Here is a 22,251-nt window from a genome sequence, read left to right as displayed (position 1 = left end):
CGTCACCCTGAGCTTTCCGCAGGGCAAAGAGCGGGGGCTGTAGAGTCGAGATGGACCTTGTTCAAATCTCAACTTGGTCACCCTCTAGCTTCAGGACTCTGAACTTGAACCGGTGAGGGTGAGGGTGACAGCATTTACTCCAGAATGTTTCTGTGAGGGTAAATCGCACACACACCTCGCACGTTGTGCGAATATCATTCCATCTCTTTCCTACTCTTTTTGGAGTGCTGACTAAGGGCCAGTGGCCGTTCCAAGCCCTTTTCCACCTATGAACTCCGTCAATTGTCTCCACAGCTCTTTGAAGACAGTGCTGAGGTTAAGTGACTTCCCCAAGACCACACAGCGGAGACAGGACACAAACCCAGGCCGTTCTCTCCAAAGACAGTGAGTGCTCTTTTTTGTTTTTGTTTTCCTACTGTTATGGTAAATGAGGAAAGGAGCTAATTCTTAACAACCTGCTGATCTCAAACCCTTCCTTATGCATGCATGAATGGATCGTGGCTTTTTGTGTGATATTAAGAAACCCACAATCTCCTATCTGCTCCCTCACAGCCCAGTGTCCAGGCCAGCAAAGTGCCTGTAAGAAACCCCGCTCGCATGCCCGATGCCCTCATGAGGCTGCACGGCATTCTCGTCCGCCCCCAAGGGCGGCAGGTGCGTTAAGAGCTTGCACAGTGCACTGACTGTGGCTGGGTCTATGTGCGGACTCTGCCGCTGCCTGGCTGTGTGACTCTAGGCTAGCTCTTTCATGTCCCGAGTCTCTCCTCATCTGTAGGGTAGAGACTACCTCATGCACCAAGTCGTAAAGAGCACAGTGAACGTAAGGACACCTTGCAGAGCAGCCGGCCTGTGTTGTGTGTTCAGTGTCCGTTTTCTGAAATTGTGCTCATCGATTGCTACTGTCTTGAGACAAGGTCAGTATGTCCCTTCTGAAAAATTGGAGCAAAATTTGCACGTAGTGAGATGCCTTGTTCTCGTGTCAGTCAAGAGGTGATGTTACTTTTTTTGAAAACATTTATAATGTTTATCTTCAAGAGAGAGACAGAATGTGAGTGGGAGAGGGGCAGAGAGAGAGGGAGACACAGAACCTGAAGCAGATTCCAGGCTCTAAGCTGCTAGTGCAGAGCCCGATGTGGGGCTCAAACTCACGAACTGTGAGATCATGACCTGAGCTGAAGTCGGACCCCCAACCGACTGAGCCACCCAGGTGCCCCAGGACGTGGGCCTTTCCGTCACCCTACACAGTGCTCCTGCTGCCCCCTCCAGAAGGTTCCGTCTCCTCCCTGCAGATGACCAGTGTCTCTATTTCCACCACCAGAGGTTCCCCATACCCGGTCTTTGTCTTCACATAAGTGGAATCTTCGTCTACTTTGGGTCTGGTTTCCTCTACGCAACTTGTTTCTGAGGTTCGACCGTGTGGTTTGCGTGCATTGCTAGTGTATTATTGTTCATTGTGTGTCTCTGTGGGTGAGTGTTCACCAAAAGCAATATGCCCCAGTGTGAGTGCTGGTTCTCCTGCTGACCGACATTTGGGTGGAAGTGATGGGGGTCGGGTCAGAGGAAGCCCACGGGGTCTGCCGTGGTTTCTCGGAGCCCTGGGCCGCCGTGCCCGGGAGGATTGCGTCCATGTGCTGCCCACCGGTCCTAGCTGGAAGGCTTTCCGGGAATCCCCGCTGAGGCCCCAGACCTGGGTGCGAAGCCGTCCTGGGATCCCCAGGTAGGTCCATTCGCCGGCTCGTAATTTTGCTAAAGACTTTGTGTTCGTGTTCATGTGCCAGAGTTTTGCTATTGGAGACTCATGCCCTTAAACGGGTTGGGAGCTGCTCCCTTCTCTCTCTCTCTCTCTTTTTTTTTTTAAATTTCCTCGGCGTTTGATGGGACCTGGCATTTTCTTTTCGGGAACATTTGTCATTGCAAATTTGATCTCATCAGTAGATGCACGGTGATTCGTCCTCGTCTTTCCCACCTGGTGTCAGTTTTGGCGGATTGTGTTTTTCAAGGAATCAGCCTGTTGTATCCAAATCCAATTTGTCTGTGGTCTTTTCTCCATGTCCCATCCTGACTGTGCAGTCGGTGTGCGGAATGGTCTGTTCATTCCTGTGGCTGGTTCTTGTCTTTTCTTCTTTCTTTCTTTAATGGCTTTGGCAGAGGCTTGTCACTTTTATTAATATTTTTAATAAACAATGGCGATTTTAGATTTCTCGATTTTTTCTTTTGCTTCTTATTTCATCATTTGCTCTCCTCGTATTTATTATTTCTTTCCTTCTCTGTATTCTGAGCTTTCTCTCTCTCTCTCTCTCTTTCTTCCTTTTTTAGAGAGAGAGAGTGGAGGAGGAGCAGAGAAACAGAGAGAGAGAGAATCTTAAGCAGATTCTTAAGTGCTGAGCATGTGCTGAGCATGGAGCCAGATGTGGGGCTCGATATCACAACCGTGGGATCATAACCTGAGCCAAAATCAAGAGTCAGATGCTTAACGGAGCCACCCAAGCACCCCCTCAATCATTACTAATTCCTCTTTGACCCATAAGCTGTTCAGAAGTGTGGTGTTGCATTTCCAAATATTTGTGGATTTTCTAGGTATCGTTTTGTAATCAAGCGCTAATTTAACTCCGCCGCTTGTGTTTTGGGGAGGCTGGGTCATGACTGAGGGCCTACGTGTGAGACAGGGATGCCAGGAAGACGGCAGAGTGGGAGGGACCCGGAATGTGCCCCTCCCCTGGCACGGCGTCGGCGCTGGCAGAATCTGTCTGATGTGCGTGCCACTGGAAGCTGTAGTCAGAGCCGTCAGGCAAGAAAAAGAAGTAAAAAGCATCCAAACTGGAGAGGAAGAAGTACAATTATCTGTTTGCAGATGACATGATCTTATATGTAGAAAACTCTAAGATGCTACAAAGAAGCTGTTAGAACTAATAAGCGAATCCAGCAAAGCAGCAGGAGACAAAGTCACTGCGCAAAAATCCATTGCATTTCTAAATACAATGAACAGATCTGAAAAGGAAATTATAAAAATAACCCCATTTCCTATAGCATCAAAAAAAAATTCTTAGGAATCAGCGTAATCAAGGAAGTCAAAGACTTTTACGATGAAAACTATAAAACGTTGCTGAAGGAAATGAAAGAAGTTGTAAATACATGGAAACACAGCCCCTGTTTATGGACTGGAAGACTTAATTTTGTTAAAATGTCAATACCAGCTGGAGAAATCTGCAGATCCAGTGCAGCCCCTACCAAAAAAGCAGTGATGTTGTTTGCAGACGTAGAAAATGCCATCCTCAAATTCATATGGAATCTCAAAGGACCCTGAATACCAAAGCAGTCTCAAAGGAGAACAAAACTGGAGGACTCACACTCCCTGGCCATCTAAGAAGCGACAGCAATCCAAGCAGGGCAATATTGGCACAAAGGCAGATGGACGCATAGTTGGAAAAGAACAGAGAGCCTAGAAATAAGTACTCGCATTTATGGTCAAATGGTTTTCGACGAAGTTGCCAAGACCATTCAGTGAGAGGAAAAGGACAGTCTTTTCAACAGGCGGGGCTGGGAAAACTGGACATCCCCACGCAACAGCATGACATGGGACCCTACATAACACCACATACAAAAACTAACTCAAAATAGATCGAGGACCTAAATGTAAGACCTAAAATCGACTCTCAGGAGGAAACATGGGACAGAGCTTCATGAAATGGGATCTGGCGGCAACTTCTTGGATGTGACACCAAGGGCATGGTAACACAAGAAAAAAATGAGCAAATCAGATGTCATGAAAATTAAAAAACAACAACTGTGCAGCAAGAAACACTATCATCAGAGTAAAAAGGCAGCTCAGCGGGTTCGATCCCCACGTCGGGCTGTCTGCTGTCAGAGCAGAGCCTGCTTCAGATCCTCTGTCCTTCTCTCTCTCTGCCCCTCCCCTGCTCACACTCTCTCAAAAATAAATAAAACATTTACAATAAAAAGACAACGCACTGGATGGAAGAGAATATTGCAAATGCTATATCTAATCAAGGATTAATATCCAGAATATATAGAAAATTCCTACTACTCAACGCAAAGAACAACTCGATTCAAAAATGGGCAACAGGGGGCACCTGGCTCGGGTAGAAGAGCACACAACTCTCGATCTCTGGGTCGTGAGTTCGAGCCCCATGCTGGGTGTAGACATTACTGAATAAATAAAAGTTTTTTTTTAAATGGGCAATAGACATTGCTTCAAAGAAGACCTATGAAAGGCGAGGAAATATACACCAAAGAATGGGAAGCAGGGTCGTGAATGGATACTCGTACACCCATGTTCATGGCAGTATTATTCACAATAGCCAACATGTGGCAGCAACCCACATGTCCGCCATGGATAAAGAACGTGGTGTGTGTGTGTGTGTGTGTGTGTGTGTAAGGGAAAAGTATTCAGCCTTAGGGAGGAGGAAAATTCTGCAAGATGCCACAACATTGAACCTTGAGGACACTGTGCTTAGTGATCTAAGCCAGTCACGAAAGGACAGATCCAAAAGCCAATGGGAAAGTGCATGCTGGCACTCATAAGAGGCAGTGAGAGCAGTCCAGATCTTAGAGACAGAAAGTATATAACGGTGGGGGCCAGGGGCTGGGGAGAGGGCGGTGGGGAGTTCGGGTGCTCCTGGAAGTGACCCGGTGGAGACAGGAGTTGATGGTGTGGATGGGCGGGGCGAGTCAAGCAGGTGCGTTCCTGAGAACGCAAGGTGGGCAGACCCGCAGCTGGGGCTGAAGGGTGAGCCTTCAGCAGGAAGGGGACACGTTCTGGGCTGTTAAGAGATGGAAGGAAGAAAGGAGCGAGTGTGGGCTTGTGTGGGAGTGAGACGGAGTTCTTGTTTGCTGGCTCTCGACTTCATAGTGAAGTAGGAGGTAAGATTCCTACTTGAGAACAACATGATGCAGAGGACGGGGTGTTGGGGGGTGCCGGGAACCTATCCGGGGTCTGAAATAATTAAAGAAAATCAGGTCAAACCTCCATCTGAGCTCAGTCACCCAATAAAAGGGCCCCTGTAAAGCCATATTTAAGAATTTGACTTTAACCTGAAGGCTTCTGGGAGCCATCGAAGGCTTTAAAGGATGGAGGTGACATGATCAGAGCCCCATATTTTCAAGTGTGCTTAGGCTGGAGTGTGCTCTCTCTCCAGGAGATACCAAAGGCCTGGGGGTCCAGACCCTCACAGAACAGAGAGCTCTTGCTGAGGACAGAGACGGGGGATGGCTCTGGACACTCCGTGCACGCACGCAGGCACTCCCGTGCACGCACACGGGCCCGTGCACACACACAGGTACTCCCGCCCCCTGGGGTCCGCACCTGGGCATGCTCTTTTTAGGAAGAATAAACGTTAATTCTTCTCCAATGCTGGACTGCAAAACCGCATTGGGTATGTGGTGATAAATCAGATGGGCAATCTTCTCTGTGCTACAGTGAGGTTTCTTCACTAAAGTCATGTAATATCCTGCACCTGAAACAACATTTCAAAGAGCCTGAAATAACCTTACTCTTTGTAGCTGCACTTACTTTTTCTGTAGCTCAGAAGGGGCGGCTCCCTGGGAACGTGGAGCTGGAGGGCCCCATGGGGTGGAATTGTTTTCACACAACGAACTGGCCTCTGAAGGCCGGTGTTCTGGAGGGTCTGGCCTTCTCCTCCGTGACCGGAGGTGGTAATGACGGACTTAGCGATGCTGGCCGACGTGGCAGAGGGCCGTATGGAGGGCAGCTGACTTGGCAGAGGCCTTGCACATCAACGTGAAGAACAAGGCTACCTCTGTAATAATCACATCATGCTTTTGGCGTTTTGAACGTCCTTTCTGACACTAGTAACGCTTGTTAGCGTGATGCTGGCGATGGGGCCACTCAACAAACATTTCTCAAGCCCTTGCGATGAGACAGGCACTGTTCTAGGCACTAGTCAGGAGTTCTTGCTCTCATGGGCCTTCATTAAAGGAGTGTGAGACAGACAATAAGATACACAGGGAAAATGTATAGAGTATTAGTGACATGAGCCATGTGTCAAGAAAGACAGACATGGGACGGGGTGTGGAGGGTTGGGGAATGTGATTTAAAAAAATTTTTTTGTGTTTATTTTTGAGAGGGACAGAGCATGAATAGGGGAGGGGCAGAGAGGAGAGACACAGAATCCGAAGCAGGCTCCAGGTTCTTTGCTCACAGCTCAGAGCCTGACACGGGGCTCGAACTCATGAACTGTGAGATCATGTCCTGAGCCGAAGTCAGACGCTCAACTGACTGAGCCACCCAGGTGCCCCTAGGGAGTATGATTTTAAACAGGGCACACCAGGCCAAGCACGGCCCGTGGGCCACCCCTAGGACTCTGGCTTTTGCTCTCGGTGGGAGGGGAGGTCACTGCAGGGCTGAGCCGAAGAGTGACAGGCTCATTCTGACAACAGGGCAGTGGGGGGGGGGGGGGTGGTTAGTGGTGGTGGTCAGCAGGCAGGTGTGACAATCCAGGCCAGGAGACGATGGAAGCCAGTCCAGGGTGCTAGATGGGCATGGAGGTGAGGGGGGAAGGGAAGGCCCCCAGGGTTTGGGAACAGATGGGATATGGGCTCTGACAGACGGAGGGGTCAGTGAGCCTGCAAGGTTTTGGCCCAGATCCTAGAGGACATCTTCTGCCTGTGCTGTGGGCAGCGGCTGTGGTGGCAGAGTGCGGGAGCCCGGGGCTGCGCAGGGTTTGGACAAGCCTGCCGGAGCTGGGCAGCGTCCACGCACGGGGAGCTCAGGAAGGGGTCCGGGCTGGAGGAGGATGACCGCAGGCCAGATGAGGTCACCCGGTCAGGGGGCAGAGGAAGGATGGGGGCGGCAGTGACACAGGAGGCCGTGGGGTCCAGGAAAACAAGGGAGCCACTTGTAGAAACACCCCACACCTGTACAGGTGCTTCGCACACGCTGCCTCAGTCCTTGAGGAGCACGGTCCCTGAGTGTCCGCTTGTCACATCGGGAAAGGACGGTGGAAGAAGGATAAAAGCCCTGGCCGCGTGGGTGGAGAGGCCGTGAACCCACAGAACGGAACTCAGACATCAGTGTCCTGCCTCCAGATCTGAGTCTGCTCCCGCGCCCCCTCCTCCCGTCCCAGCCCCGGCCCGGCCGCGGGGCCCCGCCCACCCCGCTCACCGTACTTCTGCTTGAGGAACAGCGAGGACCCGCAGCACTGAAGCTCCCCCTTGGCCATGATGGCCACGCGGTCCCCCAGCAGGTCGGCCTCGTCCATGAAGTGCGTGGTGAGCAGCACGGTGCGCTGGCTCTTGTGCTGCTGCAGCAGGTCCCAGATGGCCCTCCTGGAGACGGCGTCCATGCCCGAGGTGGGCTCGTCCAGCATCAGCACCTGCGGGCCGGGCCGAGGAGCCGGTGGCGGGGTGGCGGGGTGGCGGCGGCTCCCCGCGGCCGCCCGCCGTGCTGGGCGCCCCGCCCCGGGGCCTCCCGCCCGCCTACCTTGGAGCCCGCGATGAGGGCGATGCCGATGGACAGCTTGCGCCTCAGGCCCCCGCTCAGGCACCTGCTCAGGGAGTCCCGCTTGTCCTCCAGGCTGAGGTCGTGCAGCATCCGCTGGACCTCTTCGGGGCACTTGAGGCGGGACAGGCCCTTCAGCTGAGACAGCGGGGGGCAGGGACGTCGGGCAGGGGCTCCCGGCCTTGGCGCCTCCTCCTTCCCTCAGCGTGCTGCGCCGTGTGCCCTGACTTCCCTCCACGCCGCCCTGGTAGAGGCCCAGCTGTCCCGCAGGCATTTTGCTACTACCTGCATAAACTGCACCCCAGAAACTTACTACCTCTGGAAAGGGATGGGCACAAGGCTCTTGGGGTTTGAATCATGTGAATATGAGTCTCATCAGTACCAAGTACAGCAGCGTATGAAGGAAAGGTTTATACCTCCTGACCAAGTGGGAGCCACCCCCCGGGATCCAGGGGACGTTCCACAGATGAGAAATCTAAGTGTTGCGAAGGCAAGAGTTTGGCTGGCTTTTCACCCAGTCAGTGGGAGGGGCCTCTACACCCTTGGAGGGATGCGGGTGTCGTTATTCAGGGCTGTACCCTTGGGCCACACCTTAGTTTATGCTAACGAGCTGACTCAGGACCGGCAGGCGTAGCTGGCCTGCCTAAGCTGCAGACTGAGTTCAGTCACCTGCTGCATGATTCCATCACTCAGGCCTATGTGATGAATCCCACCATAAAAACTGGACACTTGGGGCCGCCCGGGGGGCTCAGTCGGTTAAGCGTCCGACTTCGGCTCAGGCCATGATCTATCTCTCAGCTCTTGAGTTCGAGCCCGAGTCGGGCTCTGTGCTGACTGCTCGGAGCCTGGAGCCTGCTTCGGATTCTGTGTCTCCCTCCCTCTCTGCCCCTCCCCCACTCACGCTCTGTCTCTCTCTCTCTCAAAAATAAATGAAAATATTTTTTTTATTAAAATTTTTTTTAACGTTTATTTATTTTTGAGACAGAGCATGAATGGGGGAGGGTCACAGAGAGAGGGAGACACAGAATCTGAAACAGGCTCCAGGCTCTGAGCTGTCAGCACAGAGCCCGACGCGGGGCTCGAACTCACAGACCGCGAGATCATGACCTGAGCCAAAGTCGGACGCTTAACCGACCGAGCCACCCAGCTGCCCCGAAAATATTTTTTAAAAAATAGAAAAAAACCCCAAAAACTGGACACTGGAAGGTTAAGTGAGCTGCCCTCCTGCACAGCGACGTGCCAGCAGGGTATGTGTCCCGAGGACACGGAAGCTTCGCACGTGGGACTCACCCAGACCTCACCCTGTGTGTATGTCTCTTCGTTCAGCTGGTCCCGACTTGTATCCTTTATAATCACCCTGCCCTAATGATAACCCTTGCCTCTTCTCCTCCCCGAATGGTTGGGGAACAGTGTCCAAAAGAGGTTTTAGGACCCTCTGAGGTTGGGGTCAGGGAGCCACAGCCTGTCTTCCCACCACCAGGACGCAGAGGAGCCACGGCCTGTCGCGCACAGACTCACCTGAGCATAGAAAGAGAGATGCTCCGCTACGGTGAGGTCATCAAATAGGATGTCGTGTTGGGGGCACCAGCCCATGCTCTTCCGGATCTCCGCCATATTGTGTGGAATTTCATATCCATTGATATACACACACCCACTTGAAGGGGGAATAAGACCTAGGAGCAAGGAGAAGACATATCCCAAGGTCACCTGCAGTCAGAGCACGCGACAGAGCAAGGGCGTAAGGACACTCTCTGTTTGTTGGCGTGCAGGCCGCCTCTCCCTTGTCACGATCGGGAACATCCGAGGCGTAGATGATCTGTGACAGTGAGTGAGGATGTGTGGGGGCAGTGGAGGCAGGAGACCTCCTTCCTACGTCTGAGGAGCGCCAGCCTGCCTCGGTGAAGAAGACACACGGGTGCGCGTCATGCTTACACTGAGATGAGCCTTAAGAGCTACTGTGGAAACGTGGTTCAGAACGATGGTGTTTGGGTTGTGTAACAGGTTTGAGCTGAGACCCGTGACTGATTCCGTGTAAATTCCCAGTAAGCCCCAGGGAGCACGCGAATGATCGCACCCCCTGCCTGGTGCATGTGGGGATGTGTATACGGCCCATCTGTGTACTGTCTTTATTATCAGTTTCTTTAAAAACATTTTTTTAACGTTTATTTATTTTTGAGAGAGAGACAGAGAGCACAAGTGGGGTAGGGGCAGAGAGAGAGGGAGACACGGAATCTGAAGCAGGCTCCAGGCTCTGAGCTGTCAGCACAGAGCCTGACTCGGGGCTTGAACTCACAAGCCTTGAGATCAGGACCTGAGCCGAAGTCGGACGCTCAACTGGCTGAGCCACCCAGGCACCCCCTATTCTCATTTTCTTATTTTAAGTTGTATTTTTTCAGACTGAAAAAGGCCATAGATGTCTATTGCAACAGGGTTAAAGGAAGAAGGACAAAGCAGACGAAGGTTATGCACATCCCAACCTGTAAACACGACCGCTGTTAACATTGTTTTGCATACTTTCGGCTGTGTTCTTACCTTCTTATGCGCACGCTGTCCCACATGCTAAGTTTCTAGCAAAACTGGGAAATATAAATTCTGGTTCTTTTAACTGGCCTTTTCACAAAACAGTCTACCGAGGCCATTTCTCCACGTCAACGAGATCTATATAATTTGCGAAGGCTAACAGGATTTCATTGTTATGAATATACGCTGCGTATTTATTCACGCCATGCTAGTAGGTATTTAGGTATTTAGTTTGCAGTGTTTCGTGAGTATGAACATGGATCTCAACTCTGCCTTCCTCCCCATACACTTTCTGACTCCAAACCAATGTCAGTAGATTCGGTGGCCAAGAGGGGACAAGACTTTCAGGTTCTTGATACTTCCTGCCAAATTACCCACTGGTGGAGTTTTGGGATCTTTCATTTTGCCTGTGGACGATAAAGCATCGGTGACTGTTTGCGGCTGGGGGATGGGGAGGAAAACCAGTGATGCTTTCCACGTTAAATACGTAAGTCTTTTTATGTAGAATTACAATACTAGAATAGCTCCTAGAATTTTTTTTTCAAAACCCACATAGCTTTCCTGGGTGGAGGAATGGGGTTTCAGATACAGAACAGGCCTGTGCCAACTTTGGGGCCTCCATGCAGAGAAGCCCTTCAATGTTCAGTGTCCTGGGCCATCAGCCAGGCTTTCCCTTCCCGGCTTAGCATCTTCAGGGCTATTCAGTCTCGCTCGGTGTCTTTCAGCGGTGCCACTTTCTCCAGGGCCGCGTTGGCCTTTTTTTCTGTGCCGTGTCACTGCCGGTAGAAATCCGTGGCTCATCTCTGAGAGGTCATTCGTGGTCCACATTGTGGCAGGACTTGCAATTACGTTCATTCATTCATTCAGTCATTCGTTGAAAAGTATTTACTGCGTGGCTGTTCTTTGCCAAGCCCTGATCCAAGCACCACTGGCCAGAGGGAAACAGAACAGATTCTCTGGAGAGAGGGATGGGGAGACAGAGGTAGCACACATATACAGAAACCACTGCTGAGAACAGCAGAGAGGGAAGCACCCGGGAAGAGTGTGTGTGTCTGTGTGTGTGTATGGGGCAGGCGGCGGGGGAAACGGTTTACGTCTTTGTCTTTGAACAACACTAGGACCTTAGTCGTGTGGCCTGGGGGTCTAGCTGGGTCACCCTGCAGGTACTGAGGACCTCAAGTCCATACAGGAGGAGAGGCCTCTGGCATCAGCAATGCCTGCATCTGACAAGGACCCCCGTCTAGAGACAGTACTGCCCCCCCGTCCAGGAAACCTGCGGGCCTCAGTCCCCTGTCCTGACCCCCACAGAGCCTGTCCAGTGAGCGTCTGTGGGGCTGAGCCTCAGATCTTAAAATCCTGATGCCGGGGAGGGGGCGCGGAGGGGGAGTGGCCGACGGAACCTCAGACCAAGTTTCCCCTTTGCTGCTCGTCAGAATCTTCCAGAGAAGGTGCTCAGCAGCCTGAGAGGGGAACCGAGGCAGCCTGCCTCTGAGATGCTGATAGTTTCTCTGGCAGGGTGGATGTCTGTGACTGCTTGGCTCTCAGAGCTCCTTGAAGCTCAGAAATGTGTCTCGTTGGTTTTGTACAGAACTTTACACAGGTTAAGGCTCCAAGAAATACATATTTGCAGAATGAACAAGTTCTCAAACATCGCAGCCTATTGTTTTAGCTGACAGAATGTGAAATAACTATTTAGGCATCAAAATGATTGTGAAACTGAAGTAATTGTAGAATAATTCTCCAGGTCTCATCCTAACTGAGCCACCTCCCCCCCCCCTCCAATCAGAAGCAAATGGATGGATTTCATGGTTAGGAGATTAGTGGTGCCTCCCTGTACCGGAAGGTTCTATGTGGGAAGACACACATAGGGCAGGGCTCACGGCTCCTGGATAGCGTGTGAGATCAGAGTCTGCAGGCTGAAAGAGCCAAAGATTTCCTTTTCCTGCTACAAGGTCACGTGAACAGCCAGACAGGATACAGATGGCATAAAAACAAACAGCAAATGCTTCGTATGAAGACGTCAGTGAGATCTAATGAGGGGAGGTGGAACAGAATTCGGGGTCTGTTCTTCCTCGAGGGGCTGGCCCCGCACAGGTACCTGTGAGCACGTAGCACGTGGTGGTTTTGCCGGCTCCGTTGTGTCCCAGGAGAGCAGTGATCTGCCCTTGGTACAGATTCAGGGTCAGGTCTTTGACTGCTACATGTTTATTCTTTCCTGTGTGATAGACCTGCGGAAAATTCAACGTGTGACTGACCGTGGAGCACGTGCACACGCGTGGCGTTTGTGACGAACCTGTGACCCACCCCAAGTTCCCCTGCCAGCCCATCGGTGGGAATCCAAGTGGAAATCTAGAAGGGAGCCCTCTTTTCAGGGTTTAGCTGACCGGGGTGGGGGGAGGGGGGGCTGGTGAGGAGCCTGACGGGGGTGGGGCGCAGTCCCGGGGGTTCTCCCTGGTACCCGAGCCACGGAGGCCAGAGCTCGAGGACGAGGGGCTCAGAGCTTGGCAGGGAGATTTCTCCCTGCTTCTAGAACCACACCTTTCCCCGCATTACCTGGCTAAGCCCCCTCAGAAATCATGCCAGAACCGTGTGGCTGCAGACAGCCTGTTGTGTGAGCACAAAGGGAATCCCTGCTTGTGGGAGCGGCAGGCATGCCTGGAGGGAGCTGGAGCCATCCCGTCCCGTCCCGGGCTACGATGTGACGCCTCCTCCCCCTCCAGCTCCCACAGGCAGAGGAAGGCGGGGAGCGTGACAAGGCTGCCTTGTCAGTACAAGGAAACCGCCTCTCCTCGGGACTCATCGCATTTGAAGGACAGAAGGGGCCAAAGGAGGAAATGTGGGACATCCCCGGCATGGGGCTTGTGTCCAGGCATCCCGTCGCGGCACTGCCTAGTCACGCGGGGCTCTGCGTGCAGGAAGGGCTCAGCCAACGCTGGTGACAGGGAAGCACGCCCCAGCTGGGAGCGGGCCCTGAGAGCTGGGGCTCCGAGTGGCTGGGTGTGTGAACCGTGGAGGATGGAAGTCAGCCAGCCAGTGGCTGAGTCCCCGGGTGTCCCCGGTGTCTCCGGGCAGGGGCGCTGGCAAGGCGGGGGTGAGGGGGGCGGGTTATTTCAAGAGAGATCATCCAGACCCTCCACCCTCCTCCACTTAACTGCACCCCAGGAGACAGGGCACTTTACGTCAGGTTCCTCTTTTGAGGACGGCGTTCCAGGAGGAAACGAAACCTCGGTCAGGAAATTGTGCCTCGTAACCCCCATCAACGGTAAAACAGAAGCCTCTGCGCCCGTTTCTTCGGTCCTCGGAAGGAGGTTTGTGAGCCGATACCTTGTAGAGATGCTGGATTTCAATCCCTTTCTTCAAACTGGTAGGCTCTTCCTGAATCAACTGGCTCTTTGGAGAGTTGTCCGGATCCGCCACATGGAGCACCGACCGCGTGAGGGGCACGGGCTGTCCACGCCAGTGGGATGGCTAGACAGAAAGGCAGCTGACATTAGCACGTGCGTGTGAGTCCACTGTCTGCTTCGGGAAGATAAATATTTTGGTAAACCAAATTCTCCACATCCCCCCCCCACCCCAGCTCCCAAGTTTCCTGGTCCCAAATATTTAGCGGTGCCCGGAGACGTCGAGCAGCTTGCTCGTGGACCCACTACCGACAAGCTGCTTTCTAGCCTGCAATTCGTGGTCCTGAGGACGGAGTGAGCGACGGGGACGCGCCCGCCCAGGCTCGCGGCGTGCCGGGAAGCTCCCTGTGGCCGAGGCCTGGAGAAGTACCCGGTGGGTGCTTGTCCACACTCTGGGAAGGCCCAGCAGGGCGGCCGCGCAGAGGTCCAGAGTGAGTGCCCGTGCACGTCAGACAGGGTCACCCCCTTCACAACGGGGCCGCTGGCGGGGCGTTAATCGTGCTCCCCTGGTGACCGCAAACTGATAGGTTCCGGGGTGAATCCGGCTTCGAGGACCCAGCTTAGGTGTCCTGGGGTTTGGGATTTCATCGGGGACACCGCCACGACGGGCGAGGGTATCGGGGGGAGGCCGTGGACGGTCTGCGTCGGTGTGCAGAGCGGCGGCGCCCGCACTCACCATGACGAAGAAGTACCAGGGCTTGGGCACGCCATGCTCGCCCGGGAGGACGGCCTCCACGTACCCGGCCACCGCGCCGTACAAGACGGAGTCCAGCAGAAGCATCAGCAGCACCTGGCAGAAGTTAAACTCCCCGCTGAAGCCGCCCACGTTCTTCCACTGCAGGCCTGTGCCTGCCCGGAGAAAGGGCCGCAGTCAGCACCCGGACGGCAGGACGTCCCGCTCCTGCCGCCCGCAGGCCTGCAGAGTTGATGTCTGGGGCGCTAGGGGACGAACGCAAGGCACGGGAGGGGGGAAACCTAGAGCTGTGAGTGTCTCCCACACGACAAAACATTTTCAGTATTACCAGAAGGCGGTAGTGTTTTCACTGGCACCGAATAGGGACGTGGTCACCCAAGACGCCTCCCCACTTCTGCACCTGTTACCTGCCTTGTCCGCCAGACTAATTCCCACCTGAAGTGAGGGCTGCCCAGGGGTCTCCTTACCCTGCACCCCTCCCCCATCCGGGTTATGTGCCCATCCCCCCGGCACCCTGAGCTAACTGCGATCGGAGAGGGTAGGGCTCTGTGCTGTGAACCTGCCCGAGTTACTGTTCACCCATCACTGTATCTGCAGCGTCTGCCCCGGGGCCTCGCGTGCTGTGGGCGATCACACATCCCTGTTCCACAAATACAGGAAGGTACCGAGGAGTTGGCTTGGGACCAGGTCCTGGGCGCGTAGGGAGGAAAGTAGCCTGTGTGGCGCCCAGTGTCTAATCTGGGTGCAAGTGGCTGAGGCTTCTCATTGAAAGCGTCCGAGATACTGAGTGTCCGCCAGCAGGCTTGCGGTGGCGGGAACCAGCAACGCCGAGGGAGAGATTCGAGTGCGGGCAGGCGAGCATACAGACGGGCTAGATGGCTGCTCCTCAGGCTTCCAAGTGCTTGCTGATCACCTGAGGTTCTGTTCCCATCCGGCGCGTCAGGGCCCCCCACGCCCCACCCCAGGAACCTGGGCTGAGCTGAGCTGCCGTGGGGAAAAGGGCCAGGTGGCCTCTGAGGCCCTTCCTGGGAGGCGATCCCGCGACTGGTCCGCACGAGAGTGTCGCCTTCCACTGCGCCTGACAATCAGATCTCGCAGGGCTCAGGGCGGATTCCAAGGCTGTGACACTGAGCCCACGTGGTTCTCGAGAGCAGGTGCGTCCTCGCGCAGCGCTAGTCTGCCCCGACGTCAGATCCACCCCCCTTTACGGTCATTTAGTTTGCGTCTTGTTTAAGAAATCTTTCCCGCTTCGAGGATAGGAGTGTCCTCTTTTATACCATCATCGCCAAGAGCGTTACAGAGTTTTGATGCTGGAATTGACCCCTGTGGGTGCTGTGATTTGCGGGTCCGGTTTCAACTTCCCCAGAAGGTCCTCCCGTCCCTGCAGCACCATTTACTGACCCCCACTGCCGGGGGTCGGCGTCACTGCCGACCTTCACCCGTGCCTTTGGCTTTGGGTTTTCTGTTCTATCAGTCTTTTTGTCAGTCTTAATTATGATTGCTCTTTGAGAGATCATCATGTCTGGAAAAACAAGGTTTCCCATCTTGCTCTTCCTGAAGCGGTTTTGGCCATTCTTGCCTCTCTACTTTCATTTAAATTTGAGGGGGCGGCTGGGTGGCTTAGTCGGTTGAGCATCCAACTTCGGCTCGGGTCACGATCTCACAGTCCGTGAGTTCGAGCCGGGCATCGGGCTGCGTGCTGACAGCTCAGAGCCTGGAGGCTGCTTCCAATTCTGTGTCTCCCTCTCTCTCTGACCCTCCCCTGTTCATGCTCTGTCTCTCTCTGTCTCAAAAATAAATAAACATTTAAAAAAAATTTTTTTTAATTTGAGGGGGCGCCTGGGTGACTCAGTCGTTTGAGCGTCCGACTTTGGCTCAGGTCTAGAGTTTGGATCAGGTAGGGGTTAGCTGTGACTTCCTCCCACGATTTATCTAATTATATTCAGGAAGAAGGTGCGTGCGGGAGGGGTCTGCACCATGTCTGTTCCATCTAGAGTGTTCTGAACAGGGTGTGCCCGTCCTGCGCCCTGACTTCCAGCCCCCACGCCGTGGAGGTGGGCGTATGACCAAAGTCCTCTCTTCTTTTATGCCGCTCTTGGACTCAGCCAACCTTTCGTTACTCTTTCTTCTATTAAGTTTAAAAGTTACCCACTGCTTCTGGCCTGCTTGGCTCAGTAATGAATCACCAGGTCTGCTTTATGGTGCAAAGTCTAAACTTAATTATCTTTACTCTCCTTCCGGAAGGTATTTATTCCCTTTGGGTTCTGACATGATCCCCTCTAAAGCCCCTCCTATACACTTTAATTTTACCTGTTAAAAAAATTTTACCTGATAAAAAAATAAAGAATAAACACCTAAGGGAGGGCGCCTGCATGGCTCAATCAGTTGAGCATCCGACTCTTGATTTCAGCTCAGGTCATGATCCCATGGTTGTGGGATCGAGCTCTCGAGCTCTGCGACAGGCTCTGAGCTGAGCCTGGAGCCTGCTTAAGGTTCTCTCTGCCCCTCTCCCCCACTTGCATGCACACGCTCTTTCCCTCTCTAAAAAAAACCCAAAAAACAAAAACCTAGGGGCGCCCGGGTGGCTCAGTCGGTTAAGCGTCGGACTTCGACTCCGGTCACGATCTCACAGTTTGTGGGTTTGAGCCGGGCATCGGGCTGCGTGCCGACAGCTCAGAGCCCGGAGCCTGCTTCCGATTCTGTGTCTCCCCCTCTCCCTGCCCCTCCTCCGCTTGCGTGCACGCACTCACACTCTCTCTGTGTCAGAAATGAACAAACATTAAAAAATTAAAAAAAATAAAACCTAAAGGAATCTCCGTTGCCGCTGCTGCCGCTGCTGCTGTTGTTGTTGTAGTTATTTTACACAACCCGTGTATGAAGCCACTGTCTTCAGGCCCCCACTGATGCTCTGTTGAAAAGCAATTTTTCTTTTTGCTCCCCAGGCCACTTTTAAGATTTTTCTCTTGCCATCTGCTGTGCTCCGTTGTACGCTGATGTGCCTAGTGTAGATTTCTTATTACTCTCGTCTGGGATTTGCTGGGCTTCCTGACATTGAGTTTGGGGACAGATCTGGGCACCCTCTCTTCAGATGCATTTCCTCTGCCCCTTCTCTCATTTCCTGCCGGATCTCTGCTTAAATGGAGGCAAAACACTCTTCGCTGCGTCAGTTTTCAGCTCTCCTGCCATTTTAAAATCCTTTTGGTCCTCGTTGCTGCCTTCTGCATGGTTTCTTCTCACCTCCTTCCAGGTCATAATTCTCCCTCCGCTGTTTTGAATCTACAGGTAACCCATCCACGAAGGTTGCTCCTTGGTTGGTCGTATTTTGTATTTCCCCCAAGGAGTATTGGGTCCTTATTTCTTGCAGATATTTTCAAACCTGCCTTATGAAAAGAAAAACCTATCACGAGCATTATTGTTTTATAATCTGTGATTTGATAATCCCAAAATGTGAGGACTTTGTGAATCTGTTTTCACTTTGTCTTGTTTCTGTTGGTTCCTGTCCATGGCTGTTTATTTCCTTATGTTTCTCACTGCCTTTTACTTGAAAACCTGTGAGGCTTTGCCTGTGAGGCCGGCTCTGCCGGGCACCTGGGCTGCTGCTTGAGGGTCCCTGGACTGCCCCTGCAGGGTGACCCGGGCTGCAGCTCCGACAGAGAACCAGCTTGTAACAGGCTCGTGGGGGCAATTTTCTCCTTTGTTTTTCTTTCACGATACAGCCAGCACCACGGCACCTTCCCCAAGGCCGTCTCGTGTATCAGGGGTTGGTATAAGGACACAGGGATGTACTTTCCTGCCCCCCCCCCCCCTTCCCGAAAGCTGTCACCTCAGCTGCCAGACGTGCTGCGGCCAACGGGCTTTCAGCTGTCAGCCTCCTCACAGCCTTTTCTGGGTGGTCCACACCCAGTGACTGCAGGAGGCAGAGGCGTGGGAGCCGGGCCATCTCAGCCCACCCAGGATGCCCACCCAGGATGCTCGGACCCCCACGGCTGTCAGGACCACATTGTAGCCCTGCCGAGTGTCGTTTCAGTCTCTCCCCGAGAGAATCCCAGCGTGGGAACAAACCCACAAGCTCGTCCAGCCCAACTGCTCACCCAAGTTCCCCCCGCTTTCAACAGAGAGGCTCTGTAAAATTCCCCTATTCACTCACTAACATGGAAGAAATCGGAGGTACCATTTTTTATGTTTATTTATTTATTTTGAGAGAGAGAGAGAGAGAGAGAGAGTGTGCACATGAGAGTGGGGGGGGGAGGGGCAGGGAGAGAGGGACAGAGAGAGAATCGCAAGCAGGCTCTGCCTGCTGAGCGCTGAGCCCAGCATGCAGCTTGATCTCACCAACCTTGATCTCATGAACCATGATATCACGACCTGAGCTGAAATCAAGAGTCGGACGCTTAACAGACTGAGCCACCCAGGTACTCCCGGAGCTACCGTTTTAAACCTACTTTTCCCCCGTTGTCGTTCGCAAAGTGCGGTCTCGTCACTGCTTTGTTAAAGAAAACCACTCACCTGCAATGAATTCTGGTCAACTTGACACCCTCCATTATATTTTAAGCACCCTTCACCCATTTAGACCATCCCAACCTAAAGACATTTATTGATAGATAGTGCCTCTGAGCAGGTTGTTGAAGGTAATCCCAACTGCCCTAAGAGGACGCATAACCTAGGTCCCACATATAATTCCTATCCCTGCTGCTGCTAAGCCAAGCCGTAGTGTCTGGACCCAGGACTCTGGTGATAAAAGCCAACACTGAGCAACGAAGACACTTGCTGGAGTGTTCACAGCAGATCACCTTCGTGCCGCGGAAATGTGGGACGGTCTCATGCAGAAAGCCTACTGAGGCCAGCTGGTCCCTACATTTTGATATGCTAGCTGCAATCTTCTGCTGTGACTGCTGGCATTCGGAAGGATCCTTCCGACCTCAGAACATAAGACGGATGAAAACTTGGGGGTGCACTTCCAAAGGTGGGAGTTGGAAGTAGGACACCATTGGTGGGAAGTCCCCTAGATGGACCCTGAAGGCTGTGAGCCTCAAACATGACGTATGTAGATAGCACTCCATTTATCCATAAAATTTTGAAAGTGTGAACCAAATCGAATCGTGACTCTGTATCTTTTTTTTAAAAAATTTTAATGTTTTTATTTATTTTTGAGAGAGAGAGAGGCGACAAGCAGGGGAGGGGCAGAGAGAAAGGGAGACACAGAATCCGAAGCAGGCTCCAGGCTCCAAGCTGTCAGCACAGAACCCAATGTGGGGCTCGAACTCACGGACCGTGAGATCATGACCTGAGCCGAAGTCGGACGCTTAACCGACCCAGGCGCACCATAACTCTCTATCTTTTATATCTGTACGACTGCATGGTCATATCATCTCCTAAATCATTAACACGCTTTAGTTTTGCTCCCAAACCACACTGCGAGCTGTGTGGTGTGAAACGTGTCCTACAACCGACCGTAGCTTCGAGCAGGTCGGAAACGCTCAGGACGCCGAATGAAGAGTGCAGTGAGGCTCTCGTGGGAACTCAGGTCACCCTGCCCGTCAGCGGTGACAGGGCATTGAGGCAGCGTCCCTTGGAGAAAGGTGGGACTCACCTCTTATCTCAAATATGGAGATAAATCGCACTCCCAGTGCCATGGCGACATTCGAGAGCAGGCAAAAGCCAATCTTTTGGAAGTGGGTCCTCTGGGAGTAGCTGAAAGTGAGGTACAGGTATGGGAGGTAGGTGAGGAAGAAGATGATTCCTCCCGAGGCAGTGGCTACGTGGGCTGCGGGAAGAAACGAGAAGGGTTTTGTCACTGATGCACCATGTGCGACACAAGCCCCTTCCTGCCATGGCAGGGCAGGGGTGGGGACTGTGGGGGCCTCAGCATCTCCAAGAAAAGTCGTCTTTTGAGGAATTTTGCACTTTCGCTATCAAAAGACCAAGGGCATCTGTGGCACTTAAAACACAAATCCATCCGGGGGCACCTGGGTGGCTCAGTTGGTTAAGCGTCTGACTTCGGCTCAGGTCACGATCTCGCAGTTTGTGAGTCCAAGCCCCGCGTTGGGCTCTGTGCTGACAGCTTAGAGCCTGGAACCTGCTTCAGATTCTGTGTCTCCCTCTCCCTCTGCCCCTCCCCTGCTCACACTCTGTCTTTCTCTGTCTCTCAATAATAAACGTTAAAAAAATTAAAAAAAAAAAAAAAAAAAACAACACGAATCCATCTGTCCGTGAAGGCACAATGTGTAACTGCCCAAGATGGCACTGACACCATCCCTCACGGTACAGACCTCCTCCGGGCAGTGGGACATGATGTAGTACCGGGACCCGTGCATTCTCTATAGACTCTTCCATAACCCCCGTGCCCTCCCAAAGTTTTACAGGGGAGGAAACTGAGGTTTAGCCACATGGAATAAATGCGCCCTGTGGCATGGAGCTAGTAAATTATGGGTCAAGGACTCGAGGTTTTTCCAGGTTCTTGGCACGGTGGCTCCAGATTGGGAGAGAAGGCCAATCCAGCTGGACTGTGGGACAGGAGCTCAGGTTGAGTGCAGGCGTTTGACTTCCAGGAAGTGGAGAGAACAGGGAGCCGGTCCTAAAGGTTGCATAGGTAATGGAAGGAGCCCCCATTGAGACAGCAGTGGGCCCTTCACCGAACCTGGCTGACCTTGGATCTTGTATAACTTGACTCAGTTTCTTCTTTTGTAAATGGTGTCAATCATTGCTAGGATCTACTAAGCTCTTACCACGCATCAAGTGTTGTCAGCATTTGACGTGCAATACCCTACCTGATCCTTCTAACTAAGTTGTAAATACTGTTATTTTCCAGTCTCACAGAAGGGAAAACGCATGCACAGTCTGTTAACTTGCTCAAGGTCAGGGTCCACACGAGGACGCAAAACCGGCCCTCTGAGGCCAGAGCAAGAACTTCCAGCCTCAGTGAAGAAGGGAGAAGGGCTGCGTCCACTGGAGGATTGGGAAGAGGTTTGAAATTGCTGTTCCAGAGAGGTGCGGGTCAAAGTGACAAAGGAATGTGGGCGGTCTGCAGGGCGGTGGCCACCGAATCCGTGAACCAGAGGCCTAAATAAAGAGACTGGTCCACACACGGGAGAGAGTTTCTCCGGCCAGGTTCTGCTGCAGGGTAAGCGGGGAGCTGGGTGTGACCAGGGCTGAGGATTTGCAATACGAGTTCAACAGAGAGCCGGTGGGTATACGTCAGAGGAGTCAAAGTAGGGACGGGCCATGGGCTCCGAGCGGGGCGAGGCATACGATGGGGTGATGGATAGTGACAAAACATTGGGGCCAATGGATCAGACATCTTGATGGGGGTCAAAGAATTATTGGGGGAGGTGGGTGCAAGACGGGGGAGCTAAACAGAGACATGGGGGGTCAAGAGTGGGGTTGTTGAGGCTGAGATTCTGGCCACCACACAGTTGTTGGCTCAGGTTTAGGGGATGCCCGTGGGAGCGTGGGAGCACCGATGTGGGGTGGCACAGGGTCACTGGGAGAGCAAGCCAGGGGTCTGAGAGGAGATGAGGCGGTACCACCAACCATGAATGTGAGCAGGGACAGGGGGCAGCAGAGGCTTCGGTAAGAGGTAGAGTGTGGTTTGCTCACATGACAATCTCCTCCTCAAAGGGGCCGGGCGGGCAGGAGGCACGATCTGGAGGGCAGCCAGGAGCCAGGACGTGCCTTCCTGCCTGTGGTGGTAACAGGGTGTGATGGATGGCCGCCCTAGCCACCTCTGGGGGCTGCCAGTGAGGCATTTCCTGGGGCACCGTTATAAATCACGATTGTTACGTGATCAAGGGTTTTCATATTTTACATGTTTCAACCCATTGCAAGCATTATTCTTTTTTAAAAAAGATTTCTAATGTTTATTTTTGAGAGACAGAGCGTGAGCAGGGGAGGGGCAGAGAGAGAGGGAGACAGCCTTCAAAGCAGGCTCCAGGCTCTGAGCTGTCAGCACAGAGCTCAAAGAGGGGCTCAAACTCACAACCATGAGATCATGACCTGAGCCAAAGTTGGACGCTTAACCGACTGAGCTACCCAGGCTCCCTGAAACACTATGTTTTAAAAGCATTTGAAGTAATTCCTTTCTTTGTGAAGTGATTCTTTTCAAGCCCCCCAACTTGAAAACATTTATTTCTGTTGGTTTTCAATGTTGAGAAGTTGCTTCA

At 52.9% G+C, this 22,251-nt stretch overlaps 1 protein-coding gene across 6 annotated transcripts in view; it reads right to left on the bottom strand.

The window, feature by feature from the left end:
- Positions 1-22,251, bottom strand: part of ABCA3 (ATP binding cassette subfamily A member 3) — an 87,599-nt gene that overhangs the window by 36,876 nt on the left and 28,472 nt on the right. For all 6 annotated transcript variants that reach the window (XM_049637313.1, XM_049637316.1, XM_049637311.1 and 3 more), the window contains 8 exons: positions 19,683-19,856; positions 14,075-14,247; positions 13,322-13,465; positions 12,096-12,225; positions 8,996-9,150; positions 7,460-7,615; positions 7,142-7,352; positions 5,324-5,474 (listed from right to left, as the gene is read on the bottom strand). In XM_049637313.1, the coding sequence (XP_049493270.1) occupies positions 5,324-5,474; positions 7,142-7,352; positions 7,460-7,615; positions 8,996-9,150; positions 12,096-12,225; positions 13,322-13,465; positions 14,075-14,247; positions 19,683-19,856 (1,294 nt within the window). The remainder of the gene's footprint in view (positions 1-5,323; positions 5,475-7,141; positions 7,353-7,459; positions 7,616-8,995; positions 9,151-12,095; positions 12,226-13,321; positions 13,466-14,074; positions 14,248-19,682; positions 19,857-22,251) is intronic.

The sequence above is a fragment of the Panthera uncia genome, chromosome E1 (assembly GCF_023721935.1).
Source record: "Panthera uncia isolate 11264 chromosome E1, Puncia_PCG_1.0, whole genome shotgun sequence".
Taxonomy (NCBI): Eukaryota; Metazoa; Chordata; class Mammalia; order Carnivora; family Felidae; genus Panthera; species Panthera uncia.
The sequence above is the reverse complement of the archived record's forward strand: the minus strand, read 5'-3'. Positions and strand labels throughout refer to the sequence as shown.